Genomic DNA, 23,569 nt, shown 5'->3' with positions numbered 1-23,569 from the left:
GTGACTAGGGTTTTTTATTTCAAAAGGGCTAACTTTAAAAAATTAAGGAAATTAGTTAGGGAAGTGGATTGGACTGAAGAACTTGTGGATCTAAAGGCGGAGGAGGCCTGGAATTACTTCAAGTCAAAGCTGCAGAAGCTATGGGAAGCCTGCATCCCAACAAAAGGGAAAAAATTCATAGGCAGGAGTTGTAGACCAAGCATCTCAGAAAGAAAGCAGAAAAAAGAAAAATCAGAAAGCCAACAGGGAGGGGAAGATGGGAGGGATCTGATTATTGACGTCAGAATATGTAGGGATAAAGGGAGAAAGGCCAAAAGCCATGTAGAGTTGGACCTTGCAAAGGGAATTAAAACCAATAGTAAAAGGTTCTATAGCCATATAAATAAGAAGAAAACAAAGAAAGAAGAAGTGGGACCGCTAAACACTGAGGATGGAGTGGAGGTTAAGGATAATCTAGGCATGGCCCAATATCTAAACAAATGCTATGCCTCAGTCTTTAATGAGGCTAATGAGGAGCTTAGGGATAATGGTAGGATGACAAATGGGAAGGAGGATATGGAGGTAAATATTACCACATCCGAGGTAGAAGCCAAACTTGAACACTTAATGGGACTAAATTGGGGGGCCCAGATAATCTTCATTCAAGAATTTAAATGAACTGACGCATGAAATTGCAAGCCCATTAGCAAAAATTTTTAGTGAATCTGTAAACTCAGGGGTGGTACCATATGACTGGAGAATTGCTAACATAGTTCCTAGTTTTAAGAAAGGAAAAAAAAGTGATCCAGGTAGCTACATGCCTGTTAGTTTGACATTTGTAGTATGCAAGCTCTTGGAAAAAAATTTGAAGGAGAAAGTAGTTAAGGCTATTGAGGTCAATGGTAAACGGGACAGAATACAACATGGTTTTACAAAAGGTAGATTGCAGTGGATCTAATTTACCTCAGTTTCAGTAAGGCATTTGATACGGTTCCACATGGGAAATTATTAGCTAAATTGGAAAAGATGGGGATCAATATGAAAATTGAAAGTTGGATAAGGAACTGGTTAAAGGGGAGACTACAACGGGTCACACTGAAAGGTGAACTGTCAGGCTGGAAGGAGGTTACTAGTGGAGTTCCTCAGGGATCGGGTTTGGGACCAATCTTATTTAATCTTTTTATTACTGACCTTGGCACAAAAAGTGGGAATGTGCTAATAAAGTTTGTGGATGACACAAAGCTGGGAGGTATTGCCAATACAGAGAAGGACCGGGATATCATACAGGAAGATCTGGATGACCTTGTAAACTGGAGTAATAGTAATAGGATTAAATTTAATAGTGAAAAGTGCAAGGTCATTCATTTAGGGATTAATAACAAGAATTTTTGTTATAAACTGGTGATGCATCACTTGGAAGTAACAGAGGAGGAGAAGGACCTCGGAGTATTGGTTGATCACAGGATGACTATGAGCCGCCAATGTGATATGGCCGTGAAAAAAGCGAATGCGGTCTTGGGATGCATCAGGCCAGGTATTTCCAGAAGAGATAAGGAGGTGTTAGTACCATTATACAAGGCACTGGTGAGACCTCAGCTGGAATACTGTGTGCAGTTCTGGTCTCCCATGTTTAAGAAGGATGAATTCAAACTGGAACAGGTACAGAGAAGGGCTACTAGGATGATCCGAGGAATGGAAAACCTGTCTTATGAAAGGAGACTCAAAGAGCTTGGCTTGTTTAGCCTAACCAAAAGAAGGCTGAGGGGAGATATGATTGCTCTCTAGAAATATATCAGAGGGATAAATACCACAGAGGGAGAAGAATTATTTAAGCTCAGTACCAATGTGGACACAAGAAGAAATGGATATAAACTGGCCATCAGGAAGTTTAGACTTGAAATTAGATGAAGGTTTTTAAGCATCAGAGGAACAGTCTTCCAAGGGAAGCAGTGCGGGCAAAAGATATACCTAGCTTCTAGACTAAGCTTGATAAGTTTATGGAAGGGATGATATGATGGGATAGCCTAATTTTGTCAATTAATTGATCTTCAACTATTAGCTGTAGATATGCCCAATGGCCTGTGATGGGATGCCAGATGGGGTGGGATCTGAGTTACTACAGAGAATTCTTTCCTTGGTGTCTGGCTGGCGAGTCTTGCCTACATGCTCAGGGTTTAGCTGATCACCATATTTGGGGTTGGGAAGGAATTTTCCTCCAGGGCAGATTGGCAGAGGCCCTGGGGCTTTTTCACCTTCCTCTGCAGCGTGGGGCACGGATCACTTGAGGGAGGATTCTCTGCACCTCGAAGTCTTTAAACCACGAGTTGAGGACTTCAATAACTCAGACATCGGTCAGGGGTTTGTTACAGGAGTGGGTGGGTGAGATTCTGTGGCCTGTGTTATAGGAGATCAGACTAGACAATCATAATGGTCTCTTCTAACCTTAAAGTCTTTGAGTCTATCTGGAACTCAGGCTTTTCGCTAGATCTTAAAAGAAACAATTCCAAAAATTAAGCATCTAAAAGAGCTTTCTTGGGGGTTCAGCTTAAAGGTTACAAGCAAACAAAAGCATCTGTGGTTAGCACAGAGGAGATCCACAAGCCAAAATAAGAAATAAAGCTGATAGCGTCTAACTAAACATTCCCTATCCAAATTATTTCTTCTAGGTATGTAAAATACTTTTTCATGCCTGGTTCAAACCTTACACAGCATTTCTGCTTATAGCAGTGCTGCGCCGTGTCCCTGCAGCCCAGAGAACAACAGACAAAGGGAAAGTTTCTTTCCCAATTTTAAAAGTTCTACCTTCCCATTGGCTCTTTGGTCAGGTGCCCACTTCCTTTTCTTTTACCTGTGGGCTTGTTAACCCTTTCCAGGTAAAACAAGGAGAGAACAGCTACCAAGAGGGATTTTACAGCTAACTGGCTGGCTGGTTGTCCATCAAAGGGAGCTACCCCACCACTTTATTTATCACAGCACCGTGTCCGGTGCTGGCACCAGCAGCCCGAACACAAAGAGTCCCTCTTACACCTAGGAGATCCAGATCCATGGCTGCACCACAAGACGTTTTCGCTCTCCTGGGTCCAGAATCCCCTCCTCCATTTGGGCCTTCAGTCTCTAGGGAACTCATGTCTCCTCCAAGAGACCTGCCCGTGGTTCAGAGCCTTTGCCCCCTCTACATAATGTACACCTCTCCGACGGCACTGATGGTCCACCACTGGAGCCTGAATCAGCCTTTTCTTCCTTGGGGGATTTGGAACCACCGGAAGAACTGGCTCTCACATACCACTCTTCTCCATTTCCCAGGAGACCTGCATGACCCTGGGAGCAGCCATCACATCACTCTGAGCCATTGGGATCCCATGCCATGGAGACCTTAACGACCACCCGGCGATCCCTCCTATTGGGCATATTTGGGACTGAGGGAACAGTGCCCCCCTTCAGAGACCATCCTTTCCATCAGGGAGTTGCCACCTGCTTCCTCTCCTAGGGAACCACCGAACTTGCCCCCAGATCCATAAATAATAAAATCATAGAGTTAGAAGGGACCACAAGGGTCAACTAGTCTAATCTCCCCGCAAGATGCAGGATTTGTTGTGTCTAACCCATCCAAGACAGATGGCTATCCAGCCTCCTTTTGAAAACTTCCAGCAAAGGAGCTTCCACAACCTCCCTAGGCAGTCTGTTCCATTGTCCTTATGTTCTTACAGGTAGGAAGTTTTTCCTGAGATTTAGTCTAAATCTGCTCTGCTGTAGTTTGAACCCATTGCCTCTTGTCCTGCCTTCTGTGGCAAGAGGGAACAACTTTTCTCCATCTTTTTTTATGGCAGCCTTTCAAGTATTTGAAGACTATCGTGTCCCCCACTTAAAATCTCCCCTTTTCCAAACAGAACATACCTAGTTCCTTCAGCCTTTGCTCATGTAGCTTGTGTTACATCCATTTGATCATCTTTGTCACTCACCTCTGCATCCTTTCCAGTTTCTCTACATCCTTTCTATACAGCGGTGACCAAAATTGGACACAGTCCTCCAGCTGAGGCCTCACCAGCACTGAGTAGAGTGGTACTATCACTTCCCGCGACTAGCATGCTATGCCTCTGTTAATGCAACCTAAGCATTTGCTTTTTTTGTGACAGCATCACATTGTTAACTCATGTTGACGTTGTGATCCACCACAACTCCCATATCTTTCTCAGCAGTGCTGCTGCCAAGCCAGTTATCTTTCATTCTGTATTTGTGCATTTGGTTTTTCTTCCCTACATTTGAATTTCATTTTGTTGTCTATAGCCCAGTTCTCCAATTTATCAAGACTCCTTTGAATTTTAGCTCTATCCTCCAAAGTGTTGGCAACCTCTCCCTTCCAGTTTTGTGTCTGTAAACACATCTGTTCGATCATCTGCAAACTTGATCAGTATTCCTACATCCAGGTTGTTAATAAAGGTGTTAAACAACACCCGACCCAGAACAGATCCCTGTGGAACCCCACTTGAGACCTCCCTCCAATCTGACATTCCATTAATAGTTACTCATCGTTTGTGGTTAACGAATTATGTATCCACATAATGGTAGTTCTGCCAAGCCCACATTTCTCCAGTTTAATTATCAGAATGTCATGTGGGACTGTGTCAAAAGCATTGCTGAAGGTATATGATGTCCACCGCATTCCCCCATCCACCAAACCAGTTACCCTGTCAAAGAAGGAAATCAAGCTGGTTTGGCATGATTTGTTCTCAGTAATTCCATGCTATTGGCTAGTGATCACCCCTTCACCATCCAGGTATTCGCAAATTGAACGTTTTACACATTGGTGTAGTAGCTTCTCATATATCAAAGTCAGGCTGACTAGTTCCCTGGCTCTTCTTTTTTTTTTTCTATTTTTAAAGATGGGCACTATGTTAGCCCTTCCCAGTCTTCCAGGACCTCTGCTGTCATTCATGAGTTTTCAAATATTATTGCCAGTGAGTATGAGATTTCTTTAGCTAATTCCTTCACTACCCTTGGGTGAACAACAACAACACAGCACTTGCCATGTTTGTACAAAGAAGCAAAGAGCCATGCTCTGACTGTTAGATCTCTCTGCAGCATTTGAGGTGACTCACCTTAGAGACCTGGTGAGGGTGGGCAGAAGCACAATCAGCTGGTCAGATCCTTCCACTTCAACTGATCCCAGAAGGAAGTTACTGGCAGCTGCATCTCTGCCTCTGTAACCCACACTGAAAAGGTCTAAAAATCCTTCCTGACCCCTGCAGGTGACAAGTTGAAGTGCTGAAGTTTGATTGTAGTCACTGTATTAGTGCAAAAAGAAAAGGAGGACTTGTGGCACCATAGAGACTAACAAATTTATTAGAGCATGAGCTTTCGTGAGCTACAGCTCACTTCATCGGATGCATCCTGTAGCTCACGAAAGCTTATGCTCTAATAAATTGGTTAGTCTCTAAGGTGCCACAAGTACTCCTTTTCTTTTTACAGATACAGACAAACACGGCTGCTACCCTGAAACCTGTATTAGTGCAGAGATGCAAGCGTTATGAGCATACTGAGGGCACTGAAGGCCGGAAAGGACCACCACAACCATCCAACCTGATTCCCTCTACAGGCTGTAGAACTTGTCTTGGGAGCAGGATTACAGCATATATTTTAGAAAGATATCTAATCTCATTTTAAAGATTCCATTGCCTCCCCAGTAAGCTGTTCCAATATTTAACTATCCTCACTGCTAGTAAATTGAATCTTATTGCAAGGTTGAATTTGTACAACTTCAACTTTCAGCCATTGGATCTTGTTCTACCTTTGACAGCAAGACTGAAAAGCTCCCACTGTCAAATCTCTTTTCCATATGTAAGTTCGTATACACAAGGATCAGTTCACCTCTTGACCTCCTCTTAGATAAGCTAAACAGGTCAAGTTCCTTAAGCCTCACATTGCAAGATTTCTTTTCCAGTCCTGGGATCATTTGTTGGCCGCTCCTTAGAACTCTCTCTAGTATTTCCATATCCTTCTTGAAGCATGAGCACCAAAACTGGACACGGTATTTTAGTACAGTAGAACCTCAGAGTTATGAGCCCCTCGGGAATGGAGGTTGTTTGTAACTCTGTAATGTTTGTAACTCTGAACAGACTGTTACGGTTGTTCTTTTAAAAGTTTACAACTGAACATTGACTTAATAGAGCTTTGAAACTTTACTGTGCAGAACAAAAATGCTGCTTTTAAAAGAAACAAGCACAGAAACAGTTTCCTTACCCTGTCAAATCTATTCTTAAACTTTCCCTTTATTAATTTAGTAGTTTACATTTAATACAGTACTGAACTGTATTTGCCTTTTTTTGGGTCTCTGTTATTGCCTAATTGTGTCCTTCTGGTTCCAAACAAGGTGCGTGGTCAGTTTGTAACTCTGAGGTTCTACTATAGTGGACTTACCAATGCAGAAGTAAGATCGCTGCCCTGCTTCAACTTGATATTCCCATTTTTATACATCCAAGGATCACATGCATCCTTTTTGACCTTTAATCTTGGAAGACTGGGGAAACTCCAAAAGATTGGAGGACTGCCAATTTAGCTCCAATATTTAACATTGCACTGGGAGCGCATGCTGAGAGATTATCTATGATGACCTGATTCCAAATATACTAAAGTCCTTATCTGAGTCACTGTTTTCCAACACAGAGTCTCCATCCAGTACATATAGCCAGCATTCTTGGTTCCCAGATGTGTTACTTTGCATTTGGCTATATTAAAACACATTTTGTTGGATTATGAATATTTAACCAAGATATTCAGATCACTCTGTAACAGAACCTGTCCTCCTCATTATGTACTAACCCACCAGTCTTTGTATCATCTATAAATTTACCAACAAATATTTTATATCTGTTTCATTTGCAAAGAGAGATGCGGAGCGCAGGTTAAGTTGAACAAGTAGAACTTTATTAAACTCTGTGCACTGCTCTGTTATGTGTCTGAGTAGTTTCCACCCTAACTCCCTGAGCTCTGTGTTCCATTGGTGACCTGTCAATGACATCCCTTCCAGAGGACATGGTTCCTCTGACTCCAGCTCCGTTGATCAAGATACAACATCATCATCTAGATCATTGATCAAAATATTAAATAGCATTGGACCACAAACTGATTCTTGGGGAACCAGCTACTGAGAGCTCTGCTCATTGGTATATTCCCATTCACAACCACATTCTGAGATCTGCAAGTTAACCAGTTTTTAATCTATTTTGTGCCCTGTTAGTTCCATATAATGCAATGTTTTAGATCAAAATATCATGTGGTTCTAAGTCAAATGCCTTAGAGAAGTCCAAGTACACTCTATGAACACTGTTGGCTTTATCAACCAGACCTCTAATCCTTGGCAAGATTTACCTTCCAGAAACTGTGTCAATTGGCAGTAATTATAGTTTTAGCTTGTAATTCTGTGTTGGTAAAGTCCCAGATTAACCATTCTGTTATTTTACTCAGGATCAATTTAAGGCTAACTGGTATATTGTTCCCTGGGTCATCTCTTTTACCCTTTTATAATATTGGAGCTACATTGGCAGTGTTCCAGTCTTTTGGAATTTCCCCAGTTTATAGTTTAGAAAACTCCTCAGCTAGTTCTTTTAAGACTCCTGGGTGTAAGTTATCTGGGCCTTTTGATTTCAGAATGTTTAATTTTAGCAGATGCTGCCTCACATACTGCTTCATTACAGATGATAAATCTTTTGCTCCATCCATATCATATGGGATAGATATACCCCCACCCCTTTTGTTCCAAATACAGAAAAGGAGTATCTATTTAACATTTCTGCCTTGTATGCATCATTATTCACAATTTTGCCATCTGTATCTAGCAATGAACCTATACCTGACAGAGCTCTTTTGTTTGTAATAGGTTTTAAAAATGTCTTATTATCTTTAATCCTATTAGCCACTGATAGTACATTGATTCCTGTACATTGCTTTATCAGTCATCTACATTTTTTAATCTACTTATAGTCATTACCATTTACTTTCCTTTTCCCCCCATTCATTATATATTGATTATTTTTATGCTTTATCACTGCTTCGTCATCTTCTTTTAACCAGGATGGCTTCTTGTCCAGCATAACTTTTTTTGTTTTTTTTTAGCCATCCATTAAGATGTCCTTGCACAATCCCCAGTTTTTGTTAACACTTCCCACCTTAAATTTGTGTTCCAGTAAGTTATGCTGACAACTGGTTTAAGCTTTGGAAGAATGGTGCTATATTCTGTTTGCACAAAGTAAATGTAACCAGATCATAGTCACCGATACATAGGACAATCCCTAATGTTTAGATCAGTGATTAACTCTTCCTTGTCCAGTATATTGAGGTCCAGTATTGACTTACTCCATGTTGAGTGCAGGACTTTGTGTTAAGAAATGGTTATCTATTATTTTAAGAAACTCTTCAAGGAAGTTTTGTTACTGGCTCCATGAGATATCCAGCAATTGCCCCCCAGATTGAAGTCACCCATGATAATACAGGTTTTATTCCAACACATTATGGACAGATGTCTACAGAGCAGTTCATCCTGTCCCCTAGTGATAGTTGGTTGTCTGTAACAAATGTCCACTGGTATCCCATGTTTAGTTTTATTAGTTTGAACTTTAATCCATAAATGTTTGAGGTCCTGTGATTCTGAATTGTCTGTGCCTCTGTAACAGGTAACAGTGTCTTTGATGTAGTGTGACCACCTCCCTTTTCTCCATTCTGTCCTTATGGAACAAGTTCTAACCTAGGGGCTCAGGTAGCAGGTTTGTGAGAGCGAGATAACAGAACTGGGGTCATTTGAAGGAATTTCACCTTGGACTCCACTAACTATGGGCTGAGTAGCATTTACTTACCTGATAACCTCAGTGGGCTCCTCACATGAATAAAGGTTCAGGATTAGGCCTTATCTGAGTAATTCTGTAAAAAAAAACCCCACAACTGATTAGAACTTCACAAAATGCATGGGGCGTCCCTTTCGTTTCATTCTGCTTTTCTGCACCAGAAAAGGGGCACCTCAGTCCTATTGATGACTGAGCAGTACAAGGTGAACGTATAGCTTCTTTATTCACGTAGCAGCAAGAGCTGCTTCGCTTTTTCTGAAATCCTTTCGACAGCCCACTGCTTAAGCAAACCCCAGCCTGAGTAGTTGTGCCAGGAATGGAAGGTAGACGTCAAAGCTTTACAGTATGACGAGCATGTGAGAGACTAGACTGCCCAGACCCAAGAGTGAGTCTGTATCGCAGCAGGCAGCAAGCAATACTGGAACTGTCTCAACCAATAAGAGAACAAGTCCACTGTGCAGTTACCGATTATTACAGTGCAATTTTTTCCCAAGTCACACTGGGAGGTGTGGGGACTGGGGTGGGGGGAGGGGAGAAGAAGTACCACGTAATATTAGAATCCAGTGTCTGACCTTTATTTTTTGTAACCCGTAACTAACTAATAACTGGGTTCTTATCCGTCACATTTTCCATATAATTAAAACTCACTGCCAGCTCCCTTCAAATATACACCTGAAGAAATTATGTTGTAAAGATGAGTTAATGATTTCCTCCGCGATCTTTCCCATTATAGTCTCAATGTTCCCTTTCTCAAAATGGCCACCATTTCCCATAACTGACAATGGGACTAAATCAACATGACAGGATGTAAGCTGTATGGTCACTCTGGTGGCCATCGTCCCTTCCCTAGAAAGAGGCATGTGATTTATGGCTCTCAACATGCACAGCACTTACTATCATGTGGACATCCATCCTGCCCACAGATATTTCCTGAGATTCATGGTGGGGCATAGTCACTTTCAGTACAGGGTTCTCACATTTGGACTCAGCACCACTCCTCGCAAAGTTTTCTCCATTGTGGCAGTCCACCTTATATTCCCTTACCTCGATGATTGGTTGCTGGCAGCTTGATCAAGAAGGGCTGCTCGAACCTCAACCTCCATGTTGCTCACAACCCTCTGCTCTCTGGGGTGAGTGTAAATGTTAAAAATTCACATTGGACCCCACACAATCCTGGAGTTTATTGGGGCACACATCGACATGGTCTCGGCTCCTGTGTACTTGCTAGAGATTCCAGACCATACAGGACCTGGTTTCCAAGATGGTGTCCAGTCCTTCTGTCCCAGTCAGGCAATGCCTTTCTCTTCTTGGCCACCTGGCGGCCTGCGCTTAAGTAACTGTCTGCAGCTATCTGTGGTTTCACTGCCTGCAGCTATGGCTCCAGAGGGTCTATTCCCCTGCCATCATACTATGGAACTTCTTCTCCCTGTTCCCCAAGAGATCCTCTCCCCCCCTCCAGTGGTGGATGGACCCAACATGGGTAAACAGTGGGATATTGTTCCTCCCTTCTTCCCCTTCAGCGCTGCTGTTCTCCATTCCATGATTTCATCATCATCCTCACACCCTCCTCCTAGCAAGCATCAATTACGGTCAGAGTTCATGATATGCCCCTTAAGACATATGTAAGGCGGCCACGTAGAGTTCGTTATATACGTTCTCTTCCCATTACGCCTTCGTGTGGGATGCTGCTATGGATGCCTCCTTCAGCATGCCTGTTCTCCGTCCGATCATCATCCTCGCACCCTCCTCCTAACTAAGGTACTGCTTGTTAATCATCTTCAGTGGAATAGGGACCATCACTCAAAGAAGAGGAGGTTACTTACATGTAAGTGGAGCTTCTTCAAGATGTGTGGTCAAACCTTCCCTCCTTCTCCTCTGCTGCGGATCTTAGGTTTAAGGTGGAGAAGGAAGTGAGCAGCCATCAGTCTGCCCCGCCCTGTATTGCCTTGGACGAAACCATGAGGCAAGGCCAGGGCACGTGTGCGGACCAACTGACAATACTACTTTCAAAAGCTCTGGCTCTGGACCCATGGCACATGCGTATAACCCTCTGTGGAATACAATAGGAACATAGAATCATAGAATATCAGGGTTGGAAGGGACCTCAGCAGGTCATCTAGTCCAACCCCCTGCTCAAAGCAGGACGAATCCCCAACTAAATCATCCCAGCCAGGGCTTTGTCAAGCCTGACCTTAAAAACTTCTAAGGAAGGAGATTCCACCACTTCCCTAGGTAACGCATTCCAGTGTTTCACCACCCTCCCAGTGAAAAAGTTTTTCCTAATATCCAACCTAAACCTCCCCCACTGCAACTTGAGACCATTACTCCTCGTTCTGTCATCTGGTACCACTGAGAACAGTCTAGATCCATCCTCTTTGGAACCCCCTTTCAGGTTATTGAAAGCAGCTATCAAATCCCCCTCATTCTTCTCTTCTGCAGACTAAACAATCCCAGTTCCCTCAGCCTCTCCTCATAAGTCATGTGTTTCAGTCCCCTAATCATTTTTGTTGCCCTCCGGTGGACGTTTTCCAATTTTTCCACATCCTTCTTGTAGTGTGGGGCCCAAAACTGGACACAGGACTCCAGATTAGGCCTCACCAATGTTGAGTAGAAGGGAACTATCACGTCCCTCGATCTGCTGGCAATGCCCCTACTTATATATCCCAAAATGCCTTTAGCCTTCTTGGCAACAAGGGCACACTGTTGACTCATATCCAGCTTCTCGTCCACTGTAACCCCTAGGTCCTTTTCTGCAGAACTGCTGCCGAGCCATTCGGTCCCTAGTCTGTAGCGGTGCATAGGATTCTTCCGTCCTAAGTAGAGGACTCTGCACTTGTCCTTGTTGAACCTCATCAGATTTCTTTTGGCCCAATCCTCTAATTTGTCTAGGGCCTTCTGTATCCTATCCCTACCCTCCAGCGTATCTACCTTTCCTCCCAGTTTAGTGTCATCTGCAAACTTGCTGAGGGTGCAATCCACACCATCCTCCAGATCATTTATGAAGATATTGAACAAAACTGGCCCCAGGACCGACCCTTGGGGCACTCCACTTGATACCGGCTGCCAACAAGACATGGAGCCATTGATCACTACCTGTTGGGCCTGACAATCTAGCCAACTTTCTATCCACCTTATAGTCCATTCATCCAGCCCATACTTCTTTAACTTGCTGGCAAGAATACTGTGGGAGACCGTGTCAAAAGCTTTGCTAAACTCAAGGAACAACACGTCCACTGCTTTCCCCTCATCCACAGAGCCAGTTATCTTCTCATAGAAGGCAATTAGATTAGTCAGGCCCGGCATGACTTTCCCTTGGTGAATCCATACTGACTGTTCCTGATCACTTTCCTCTCCTCTAAGCACTTCAGAATTGATTCCTTGAGGACCTGCTCCATGATTTTTCCAGGGACTGAGGTGAGGCTGACTGGCCTGTAGTTCCCAGGATCCTCCTTCTTCCCTTTTTTAAAGATGGGTACTACATTAGCCTTTTTCCAGTCGTCCAGGACTTCCCCCAATCGCCATGAGTTTTCAAAGATAATGGCCAATGGCTGTGCAATCACATCCGCCAACTCCTTTAGCACTCTCGGATGCAGCGCGTCAAGCCCCATGGACCTGTGCTCGTCCAGCTTTTCTAAATAGTCCCGAACCACTTCTTTCTCCACAGAGGGCTAGTCACCTCGTCCTCATGCTGTGCTGCCCAGTGCTGTAGTCTGGGAGCTGACCTTGTTCGTGAAGACAGAGGCAAAAAAAGCATTGAGTACATTAGCTTTTTCCACATCCTCTGTCACTAGGTTGCCTCCCTCATTCAGTAAGGGGCCTACACTTTCCTTGACTTTCTTCTTGTTGCTAACATACCTGAAGAAACCCTTCTTGTTACTCTTAACATCTCTTGCTAGCTGCAACTCCAGCTGTGATTTGGCCTTCCTGATTTCACTCCTGCATTCCCGAGCAATATTTTTATACTCTTCCCTGATCATTTGTCCAATCTTCCACTTCTTGTAAGCTTCTTTTTTGTGTTTAAGATCAACAAGGATTTCACTGTGAAGCCAAGCTGGTCACCTGCCATATTTACTATTCTTTCTACACATGGGGATGGTTTGTCCCTGTAACCTCAATAAGGCTTCTTTAAAATACAGCCAGCTCACCTGGACTCCTTTCCCCCTCATGTTATTCTCCCAGGGGATCCTGCCCATCAGTTCCCTGAGGCATTCAAAGTTTAACTTGGGGGCATGCTTGACTGCTCTTCTCCTTCTACCTGTTTAGCTTAACAAAGAGAAGGTTAAGGGACAACTTGATTTCTAAAATTTGTTGTAGACAAAAGGTAATCATTCAACCAAAGACTCCTCATCTGGTAAATTTCATACAGCTCCAGTCATCAATGAATCAGTGGTAGTTAAAGGTATGTGAGCAGATAAGGTTATCTAGAGGCAGAGTCTGAAGCTATTGCCCTAGGCAGGTCTCCTGCGCATTGAAGATGAACGACATTTTGTGAGGAAGCATGATAAATGAGGACATGGATGTTCTGTGTCATCAGCTGAGTGACTTTTTATCTGCCCAGGATTGTGTCATGGAGTTCTATGAACTAACCTTTGGGACATCTGTTGCTGTCTGTGTATTTCTTAATCTCCTTCAACTCCTCTGTTACATAGCTGAGCTTGGAAGCACTTTCTACAGGTAGAGTGCCCAGCTAACTTGAGGGCTATTGCATTTGGTACCTGACAACTGGCATCATGACTGAAGGAAGAAAAAGAGCATCTCATTTAATGCTGCCCTACACCTTGCTGTCCCTGTCCATAACGGTGCTATAGCCATTTTTCTGCATTTACACATTAGACCATGTGACCATGCAGGTGCTGTGTGAATCTGATTGATTTTTTGGGACCCTATTGTTTTCCCAGATCACTGTGGCCTATAGTGCCAGGTCATATCCTTATCTTGGGTCTCTGAGGGACAATCATCTCCGTCCTATGAATCAGGGCGTGTATGGCACTGCTCCACCCTCTCACAGTCAGAGGGACTCTGGCATAGGGACCAAGGTGCTTGAGGAGAAAAGGCATTTCTTTTGTTTAGCTCCCTCTATTTAAATGACTGAAAGTGGAATCCAGGTGTGGCATGTGAAAGCAGCCACCCCCCAAGGAGACCCTCGGCTGTTGTCCTTTCCACCCTCTGCCATTTGTGTGGCAGAGAGACCTCAGCAACCAATACACATGTCAACCGGAGGAGATGGAAATATTTGATGCTTGGATCTCCTGGAGGAGGTAGGTGCTAATTCACCTATGGAATGGGGGCGGGCAGTTTAAGTAGTTAATACGCGTGTGATTGTATCATTGCTGTCACTGTTTGTCCTTCAGTTCCTCTGCTTTTTTCCTTCTTGCAAGTTACTGTTCCGGAAACTGCCTCCAAGCAGCTGATAGGAGAGTATGTACCGGCTCCCTTCTTTTCTTTTCTTTTCTTTTCTTTTCTTTTCTTTTCTTTTCTTTTCTTTTCTTTTCTTTTCTTTTCTTTTCTTTTCTTGCTTTCTCTTATCACAGGAATTGCTGTACAAACCCCACTTGCCTGTTGCTGTTTAATTGTTCTCTCCTGGCTTCCAGTTTTGTACATTTTATATTAAAGTAGAAGTTTCTCATTGGTGTATCCTGTGTAAATGTAGAGACTGTCCAGTTTGACCAATGTAAATGGCAGCCATCACCTTCAGCCCCCAACTAAAACCCCTCCAACGCATTATTAAGGATCTACAACCTATCCTAAAGGATGACCCAACACTCTCACAAATCTTGGGAGACAGGCCAGTCCTTGCCTACAGACAGCCCCCCAACATGAAGCAAATACTCACCAACAACCACATACCACACAACAGAACCACTAACCCAGGAACTTATCCTTGCAACAAAGCCCGTTGCCAACTGTGCCCACATATCTATTCAGGGGACACCATCACAGGGCCTAATAACATCAGCCACACTATCAGAGGCTCGTTCACCTGCACATCCACCAATGTGATATATGCCATCATGTGCCAGCAATGCCCCTCTGCCATGTACATTGGTCAAACTGGACAGTCTCTACGTAAAAGAATAAATGGACACAAATCAGATGTCAAGAATTATAACATTCATAAACCAGTCGGAGAACACTTCAATCTCTCTGGTCACGCAATCACAGACATGAAGGTCGCTATCTTAAAACAAAAAAACTTCAAATCCAGACTCCAGCGAGAAACTGCTGAATTGGAATTCATTTGCAAATTGGATACTATTAATTTAGGCTTAAATAGAGACTGGGAGTGGCTAAGTCATTATGCAAGGTAGCCTGTTTCCTCTTGTTTTTTCCTACCCCCCCCAGATGTTCTGGTTTAACTTGGATTTAAACTTGGAGAGTGGTCACTTTGGATGAGCTATTACCAGCAGGAGAGTGAGTTTGTGTGTGTATGGGGGTGGGGGGGATGTGAGAAAACCTGGATCTATGCAGGAAATAGCCCGACTTGATTATGTAAAGAGTTGTCACTTTGGATGGGCTAGCACCAGCAGGAGAGTGAATTTGTGTGGGGGGGTGGAGGGTGAGAAAACCTGGATTTGTGCTGGAAATGGCCCACCTTGATTATCATGCACATTGTGTAGAGAGTTGACACTTTGGATGGGCTATTACCAGCAGGAGAGTGAGTTTGTGTGGGGGGGGGGCGGAGGGTGAGAAAACCTGGATTTGTGCTGGAAATGACCCAACTTGATGATCACTTTAGATAAGCTATTACCAGCAGGACAGTGGGGTGGGAGGAGGTATTGTTTCATGTTCTCTGTGTGTATATAAAGTCTGCTGCAGTTTCCACGGTATGCATCCGATGAAGTGAGCTGTAGCTCACGAAAGCTCATGCTCAAATAAATTGGTTAGTCTCTAAGGTGCCACAAGTCCTCCTTTTCTTTTTGCGAATACAGACTAACATGGCTGTTACTCTGAAACCAGTGGTAGAGATAAGGCCATAAATATGAGCACAGGTACACTTAGGGTGCTTTTGACTTCTCTGGAGCCTTGCTGGGTACTTGTCCTCTCATCTATTCCCTGTGGTATGCTTCTCTCAGTGGGACCCTCCATTTTAGTACCCACCATTTCTTCCTCCTCACAACTTTCCCTCTTGTTACTTTGTAGTGTGCAGAAATCTGTGACTGTTGTCTGTGGGGACCCTTCCTCCTTGGTTGCTATGAGACATAGCTGTTTTTTGCTCATGACTAGAACTGGGGGAAAAATTTTGGCAAATAAACTGTTTGCCAAAAAATGCAGTTCCAGATCAACCAAAACTGTTCACAAAGTCAGGTTGAATTAGGTGAATAGTTTCAGACAAAAAAAACTTGGGATAAAAAATTCTGAAAATATCTAAATGTTTAGTTGGACCCAAAACAAAAACATTTTCAGATTTTTCATTTTGACCACCAAACCAAAAAAGCAATTATTCATCCAGCTTGATTCATGATCTAATGGGGACGGGCGTGGCACATAATCATCCCCTGCCTTATGCTGATTCATGTTGTCTCCCAGATCCTAGAGCTGAGTTCTGTTCAGGTGGCAGGGGGGAGAGGGGGGAGTGCAGAGAAGAGTGCTCCCACCCCAGCAAAAATGCATGTTTCCATGCCAGGAACTCCAGTCTCTTTCCACCCAGCCAAAGCCCCTAAACCCAGCAAGGTCAAGATTTTCAAGCAGAATCTGAGTTCTTTCCTCCTTTGGCTTCATTGCCAGTGATAAATAGTCTGTCGTTGGGACTGTGGCTGATGTGGGAAAGAATCCTACTCTCTCTGTCTGAGCAATGTTAGCTCTGAAGGAGTGAAACTCAGTACCTTCTTCTCTGGTTACTGCGCTCAGCAGATCAGACTCTGAAAAATGCCATGTCATTTCAGAGTGGAATCACACCTCAAGCAAGGAACTCTGCAAATATTCAACTACTCAAAGTTGTTAGTAATTAGTATTTTTTGTTACACAAGACTTATTATTTTATGGTTTGTTGGCTCATCCTCAGGGCAGCATTTTAGGGCCCAATCCTGCAGCCCTTGTTCCTGTAAATAAATACTGAAGGATCAGGCCCTTAATGTAGCCTACAGGGGTCTAACATTCTGATTAGTTAACATTTGTGGGCCAACTGGAGAACACTTAGCCTGCACCTGCTTTGAAGTTTTGCAAATAAAGAACTAAAACCCCCAACAATTACACTGAACTGAGTTTTGTGGGACCCCTGGGAAATGAATTCAGAGGAATGGTAAGTAAAATTGGAAGTAAGCAGTGGCCATTTCCAAGGGAATGAGGTTCTTTCACAATTGTAAAGCCTAGTTCTGAGTAATTGCACTTGGGTAAGGGCTACTGGTGGAACCAAGAGGTATCAGCTGAAGAGCAACATAAACCAAACCCCAAACCTTGGGCAGAGTTCTGGAGATTGTGGATCCGATGGATTCTGACTGGGGATGAAGTGGAGCAGCCATCCTGTTCTTTGCGCTGGGAAGCAACACTCCAGAACTCTCACTCTCAGAAGAAATGCCACTGCTGCAGAGGTGTTTTATTAGCTACTTTTATTATCCACGTAGGCCTCTGCCTTATTCTTCATGTTGCTCATTCTTCAATGAGACCCAGGGGTCTGATGTTCATAGGGTTTGGCCACAGCAAAACACATTTGTATCTCCCAAGCATCATCAGCAGTGGGGGACGTGTGACGGCACCCTTGTTTATACAGGGGAAATGAAGGAAGTGGCTGTAATGAGTTTGCAACTGAGTGACAGAAATTAAATTTTCTTCTCACTCATGTGTAATCTGGAGCTGCTCCAGATTCCTTGGCAGATACAGCGCCTTTTGTGTGGGGGGGCAGCATTTCTGCCTCTCACTCCTCTGTTTGTGTCTCTCCACTTCACACTACACTTCTGCATGGGATTTGCCAGGCAATCCCTGTGTCTGGAACAAGCGAGGGCAAACAAACTTTCTGCTGGGGTTTGTTTGTGTTGTCTGGGGGATTTCTTAACACCACTAATTCCCTGCAAATTGTCCACCACCGCTGATGGCAAAAAGGAGATGAAAAGGCCAGCAACATTAGCCATCATTAGAATAAGAATCATGTATTCCTCCCAGCTGAGATGCATATAATTAGAAATTAGAAAAAGGTCAGATCTTGCCATTATCAACTCAATCAGCTGCTGAGTGCCACACAGTCAATTAATTCAGCATCTGTATTTTTTACAACCCCGCGCACGTATTCCATTGGACTGTAACTCTTTTTCTGGACAGATATACTACGCAGTGAAGCAGGAACATAAAATGAGAGACCCTAAGCAAATGAGCTGAGATAATTGAGAGATTTATTTTTTATATATATGTGTGTCAGGTCTTTTTGCCTTTGCCCTTGAATATTGACTTTCATAAATGTGATTGTTGGATGGATGCACTGGTCTGAGGGATCTCTGCCCCTCTTTGGAGCTAACTTTTCTCGGGTCCATTTACTGAATAGCTCTGAAGAACTTAATTTCCCAGTTTGTGTGCTGGTCAGGTTGGTTTGTTGTTGTTGTTGTTATTTTTGACCTTGTGAGTTATTCCCATTTCTGCAAGAGAAAAGAAGTAGGATGTGGAGCATGGGGGTGCAAGGGTTCAATAACATATTGACGTGAACCAGTATTACTGGGGCTGCAGCAGGAGCTGAAAGGCAAAGGGCTTTCAACCTCTTCCTCTCAAAATTCCCTGGAGTAGATGGGGACTAAAAGGAGTTTGTCCCCTGTTCGCCCTGGCTAACCATACTTCTGATCAATCTCTCCTTGCTGTATTTATAAATTGTGCCTCATTGGCACCCGTTATTCTGTCTCCCTGATGGCTTTGTGACTCAGCTGAGAAAGCCTTCACAGTGCATTAGGACAGAGAAATGTGGCTATCTCCTGAGGTCCTCACCTTCCTCCTACCCCTTTTTAATGCCACTTTTATAAATCTCTGAGCTAGTAATGAGCAAGGCCTCATTATAGCATCAGAGTTCCAAAGGCCCTCCTCCTACTGTTGCCACTGCAGGCTCATCAGGGCAATTGATGGCAAGGCCATTGAAATGTGTGTAGCCATTCAATCCAGGAGCAGTCTGTGCCTAACAGTTTGTAAAGATGAACACTACAACCTGAAAGTTAAAAAAATCCTTTGACAGGTGAAGACTTTTTGTTATATAAAACTGGCTTTATCACCGCACAGTGAGTAGCTGGAATTTTATATATTATGCAAGATTTCAAACTGAAGCTGTAAAACTTAAAGTTTCAGTTCCATGAGAGGAATGTTTTATGTGTACATTTTTTAACATTTATGGGGTACATTTTAATGAGACCCAAGCTTTGCTCTAGGGAAAGCTTACAGCCACGTTGCTGCTCTGAATCTTGTTAGAGAGAGTGGCCAATAGAGAATAATCAAACACATTTTTACAGCCAACGCTTAGTCTCCAAAATTTCTTTGGGCATTTCTTTTAGTTGGGATGGTAATTACAGTGAGTTTCTGCATCTCCAAATAGTGGAGATGATGACAAAATGGGGACGAGCGGTAAAAACGCATGCTGGCTCGCTCTGAGCGGGATGGTTCATTGGTTGATACTGACTAGCAAAATAGTCTTCAACCAGTAGTGACCACTTATTTGGGAAGCCTAGTGATTAGCAGAGAAACAAAAACATCACTGATTAATTACTAACTTTCAGTTGGTGAAAGTGGTCTGGATATTTGTTTATTTTCTCAGTTCAATATTTTGTTTCCTTTTTTTACCTGTCTTGACATAAGAGCTGCAGGGACTTTGGTAAACTGATGGTTTTTGCCGTGGCTTCCACCTTGTCCTTAGCTAAGTTCCAAGTGCAACCTCTAGCAGCAGTACTTGGAGGTGAATCAGATTGGTGAATTCCATGGCAACGAAAATATTTATTTTCTTTTACCACTAGTGACAAAAATGCCCTGTTTGAAAAGGCTGCTTTTCTGCATTAGCACCAACAGATTTGAACTGCAGTCCTAAAAAGGATTATGTGGCAAATGGTACACTAGGTTATTTAATCAGATTGTCATCCTTAGCAGTTCCTAGGTAATCTTGCAGATTCTCATCCTTAGCAGTTCCTTAGGTTGCCCAATGATTCTACTAGTTACTAGAAAGCCAGTGGATATGCACTGACCGCCTCTCTTTGTTTATCCCTCTCAGATGGTGAAAGCAATTCAGGTCCTGAGAATTCATCTGCTGGAGTTGGAGAAGGTGAATGAATTGTGCAAGGACTTTTGTAACCGTTATATCACCTGCCTCAAAACAAAGATGCACAGCGATAACCTACTCAGGAATGATCTTGGGGGGCCCTACTCCCCAAACCAGCCCTCCATAAACCTACACCCACAGGTAATGGCTGAAAATGTCCACCACACATGCTTTCCTAGACTCTCCCCTTGGTCCTTATTGTTCTACAAACAGTTTCACTCCATTATATAGAGTTCCTCCTCATTTTGATCCAGTTGCCAGAAGGTGTGTCTTCCTAATGGGCTGTGTGAGCCTGGCAGAGGAATCCTGGAGATTTAAGACACTTTGGTTCTGATTTTCAGAGGCACTCAATATCTGCAGCTCCCATTGGCTTCCCATTGTACTTGCTCAACAGCTCTGCAAATCGGTCAAAAAGCGTTTCCAGGTGGGCTCTAAAAATGGAATCACCTGAAAACTAGGGGCACTGTTGAAAATGTAAGTCTTAATTTGTGTGTGAGTGTATGTGAATATATGTGTTAGAAAGCAAATGACCCATGTCCTGCTCACCTAATGAAAAAGCACGAAGCCATAGGAGGAAATGGTGCGGTGATTGAGTGTGTTTCATTGGGTTGCTCTGAATGCCATCCTGCAGCAGAGCACTCTTTCATAGAAATGTGATTCTAGTGGGTGACTGCCACTGGCTGGTAGGGTTTTAACCGTGAAAGTTTATGGATGATGAAACTGAGATGTCAGAGAAAGTATTGCATACGGCTGTATGTCAGTATGCAGTGCTAGTTACAGAGGGGGCACAAACTAATTAGAACCATGGGAAATTCTTAATACTGGTCTATATGGTGAATTAGTGCCCAGCAAGCTGAGGAGTAGATCTGCAGTGTTCTAGCATGCTGCACTGTCTGTGCGCTGCGATGTACTGGTGTTTGAAACCCTACACACTAACTCTGCATATAGACAAATCCTTATCCTCACTTTGAAAACAATTTAAATAAAAAACCAGATTTTTGGTTACATTTTAAAGTTTATGGAGATATAAACTGTTGAATTTGTCAATTATTACCATAGAAAAAGGGGCAAGATTTTGTAGCAACAAAAACCTGGCACAAAAATTTCATGACGCCTAATCTCTATTAACATTTTTTAAGCAACCCCTTGTTCTTTTTCCTCTCACTGAGGTCAGAGTTTGTGCATTTGAATTGCTCTCCTGGATTTCTAGTAGCAAATGTTGTGCCCTTGACAGAACAGTAATGCAGTGAACTTCCTTTCACAGCTCTCACTAGTACTGTACTGTCTCTTACCTCTTCCTTCAGAGTCAGCACAGACAGCTGCTGGGACAGGCATCAGAATGCATTGCTTCTATACTATTCCATCCTGCCTGCTGACCACTAGCTTAGTGTCTAAGTGCATCCTAAGGCTTTTTGTAGGGTTCTTTGCTTGAAATTTCTGTGTAGGTGCTGGATGAGTAGCTTCCCCAAGAAGGGAAGCAGGAAGTCAAGTAGTAAATGGAAATCCAACCCCAGTGAAGCCCATGAAATGGAAAATCAACTACATCAGGCAACATGTAAGAAGAAAATTAAGAGGTTAAAATAGAATTTGAACTGTAAATAATTCAAGGTATTTAAAAATAACAAGAAATTACATCTATCAGAAGCAAGATGCCTGCAAGAGGATCGGACGTTCCATTACACCACCAGGGAGAAATTCAGGAAGTTAAGGAAATTGCTGGAAAATTAAGCAATTTTTCCCTCAGGTCTGGTCTATACTTAAAACTTATACTGGCATAGCTATGTCTCTCAGGGTGTGAAAAAACTACAGCCGGTAGCAACATAGCTATGCTGACAAGCACCCCAGAGTAGATGCAGCTATACTAACAGAAGAGAGCTTCTGTCGGCATAGCTAACATTGCTTGGGGAGACGGTGTTACTACACCAACAGGCCCCTTCTGTTGCTGCGTCTCCACTAAGGGGCTATGCCGGCATAGGCCCTGCTTCACCACAGAGGATGTTGGGGAGGTTCTTACCCTGGACCTACTCTTCTCAGGTAACAGCAGTGAGGCACTGTCAAAGACTGAGGGGTCTGAAGAAGAGGTGCTGGTACAAATTAGTAACCTGGTCTAAATAAAAGAACAGGAGGACTTGTGGCACCTTAGAGACTGACCAATTTATTTGAGCCTAAGCTTTCGTGAGCTACAGCTCACTTCATTTTCCACAGTATGCATCGGATGAAGTGGGCTGTAGCTCACGAAAGCTTAGGCTCAAATAAATGGGTCAGTCTCTAAGGTGCCACAAGTCCTCCTTTTCTTTTTGCGAATACAGACTAACCCGGCTGCTACTCTGAAAACTGGTCCAAATAGTGACACACAAACGTTCTGAAGGAGGTTCAGCATGAAGTGACTGAGCTGATAGCAAAAATACGCAAACTCTGATTGTCATCGGCTGCTATACAAGAGAGTTACAGGGTAGCAAATGTTGTATCTCTATTTTTGCAATGTGCTTGGAGTGATCTGGGGAATCACTGACCGGTGAGCTGAATGTCTGTACATTGTAAATTGTAACAGTTTATGAAATATGGAATTATATTATGGGGTCGCACACATCATTGCTTGTGCAGGCCGAGTGCATTGCACCCACCAGGAGCTCTTTGCACCCGTTCTCCCCCCTCCCGGCTACCCAGGTGCTATCCTCCCACCTCTTATTTTAGGGACTCCCTGCAACTCCCCCATCTGTCCCCTGCCAGGGGCTCTTTGTGCACTCCCATTTCTATGCCCTCTTTTCCTGCCTCCCCCTCTGGAAGGGGGATTGTGGGCCCTCTCCTCCATAGCAGGTTTCCCTAATCTCCCTTCAACCAGGGGTTCTGTGTGTCCCCATTCCAAGGTCCCCCTCTCACCCCCATAACAGGGACTTTCCATGGGTCCTTCTCCCTCCCTTTCCCCAGTGCATCCATTCCTCTCTCCCTGATTTTCTACAAATCAATATTGTTCTGGCCATTGATGCCTAGGACACTCCCTGAAATTTTGGAATGGATCCCATGCAGGATTGAAAAGTCATAGTTTTTACAGACAGACAGACAGACTGGCAAACAGCGAATGCCATGAGAGGTCCCTTCTGGCCTTAAACATCTGTGAAAATTTCAGCTGAAATGGCCCAAACCAGGTTCCATCCAGGTGTGTCTTGGAATGTAAATTCAGTGGATTTACATTCCATGTTTGTGTCAGGTGAAGGGGAAAAGTGTAATCTGCACTAGTGCCATACACAGGGCCCAGTCCTCTCCTCCTGCCACAGACGTATTCTGCAGGGGTGGGCCTGGCAGGCCCCCAAGATGTAGGACTTGGAGTTAACATTCTTTTGAGATGAGTCAGGCAGCTGCCACCTTCTTGTTGCTGTTGTTGCAGACTTAGGCAGACCTCTCTGCCTCTAGTGACACTCATTTCAAACCTTTTTCTGCCATCAAGATCACTAGAAACTTTCAATGGATAGCTATGATTCTGCCTGAGTGCCTGTGTCTCAATGTGACCTGCATATACCATACGTTCCCAAAGTACCTCTGCAAA

At 43.6% G+C, this 23,569-nt stretch overlaps 1 protein-coding gene across 13 annotated transcripts in view; it reads left to right on the top strand.

The window, feature by feature from the left end:
* The window catches only part of PKNOX2 (PBX/knotted 1 homeobox 2), a 753,686-nt gene that overhangs the window by 521,930 nt on the left and 208,187 nt on the right, over nucleotides 1-23,569 (top strand). For 11 of the 13 annotated variants that reach the window (XM_048827274.2, XM_048827271.2, XM_048827277.2 and 8 more), the window contains one exon: nucleotides 19,978-20,166. The exons of 1 other annotated variant lie outside the window; for it this stretch is intronic. In XM_048827274.2, coding sequence (XP_048683231.1) covers nucleotides 19,978-20,166 — 189 coding nt within the window. The remainder of the gene's footprint in view (nucleotides 1-19,977; nucleotides 20,167-23,569) is intronic. One more of the 13 variants, XM_048827273.2, reaches the window with a different exon arrangement.

Source organism: Caretta caretta, chromosome 22 (assembly GCF_965140235.1).
Source record: "Caretta caretta isolate rCarCar2 chromosome 22, rCarCar1.hap1, whole genome shotgun sequence".
NCBI classification, from domain to species: domain Eukaryota; kingdom Metazoa; phylum Chordata; order Testudines; family Cheloniidae; genus Caretta; species Caretta caretta.
Note: the sequence above shows the minus strand (reverse complement) of the source record. Positions and strands in the feature narration are given on the sequence as shown.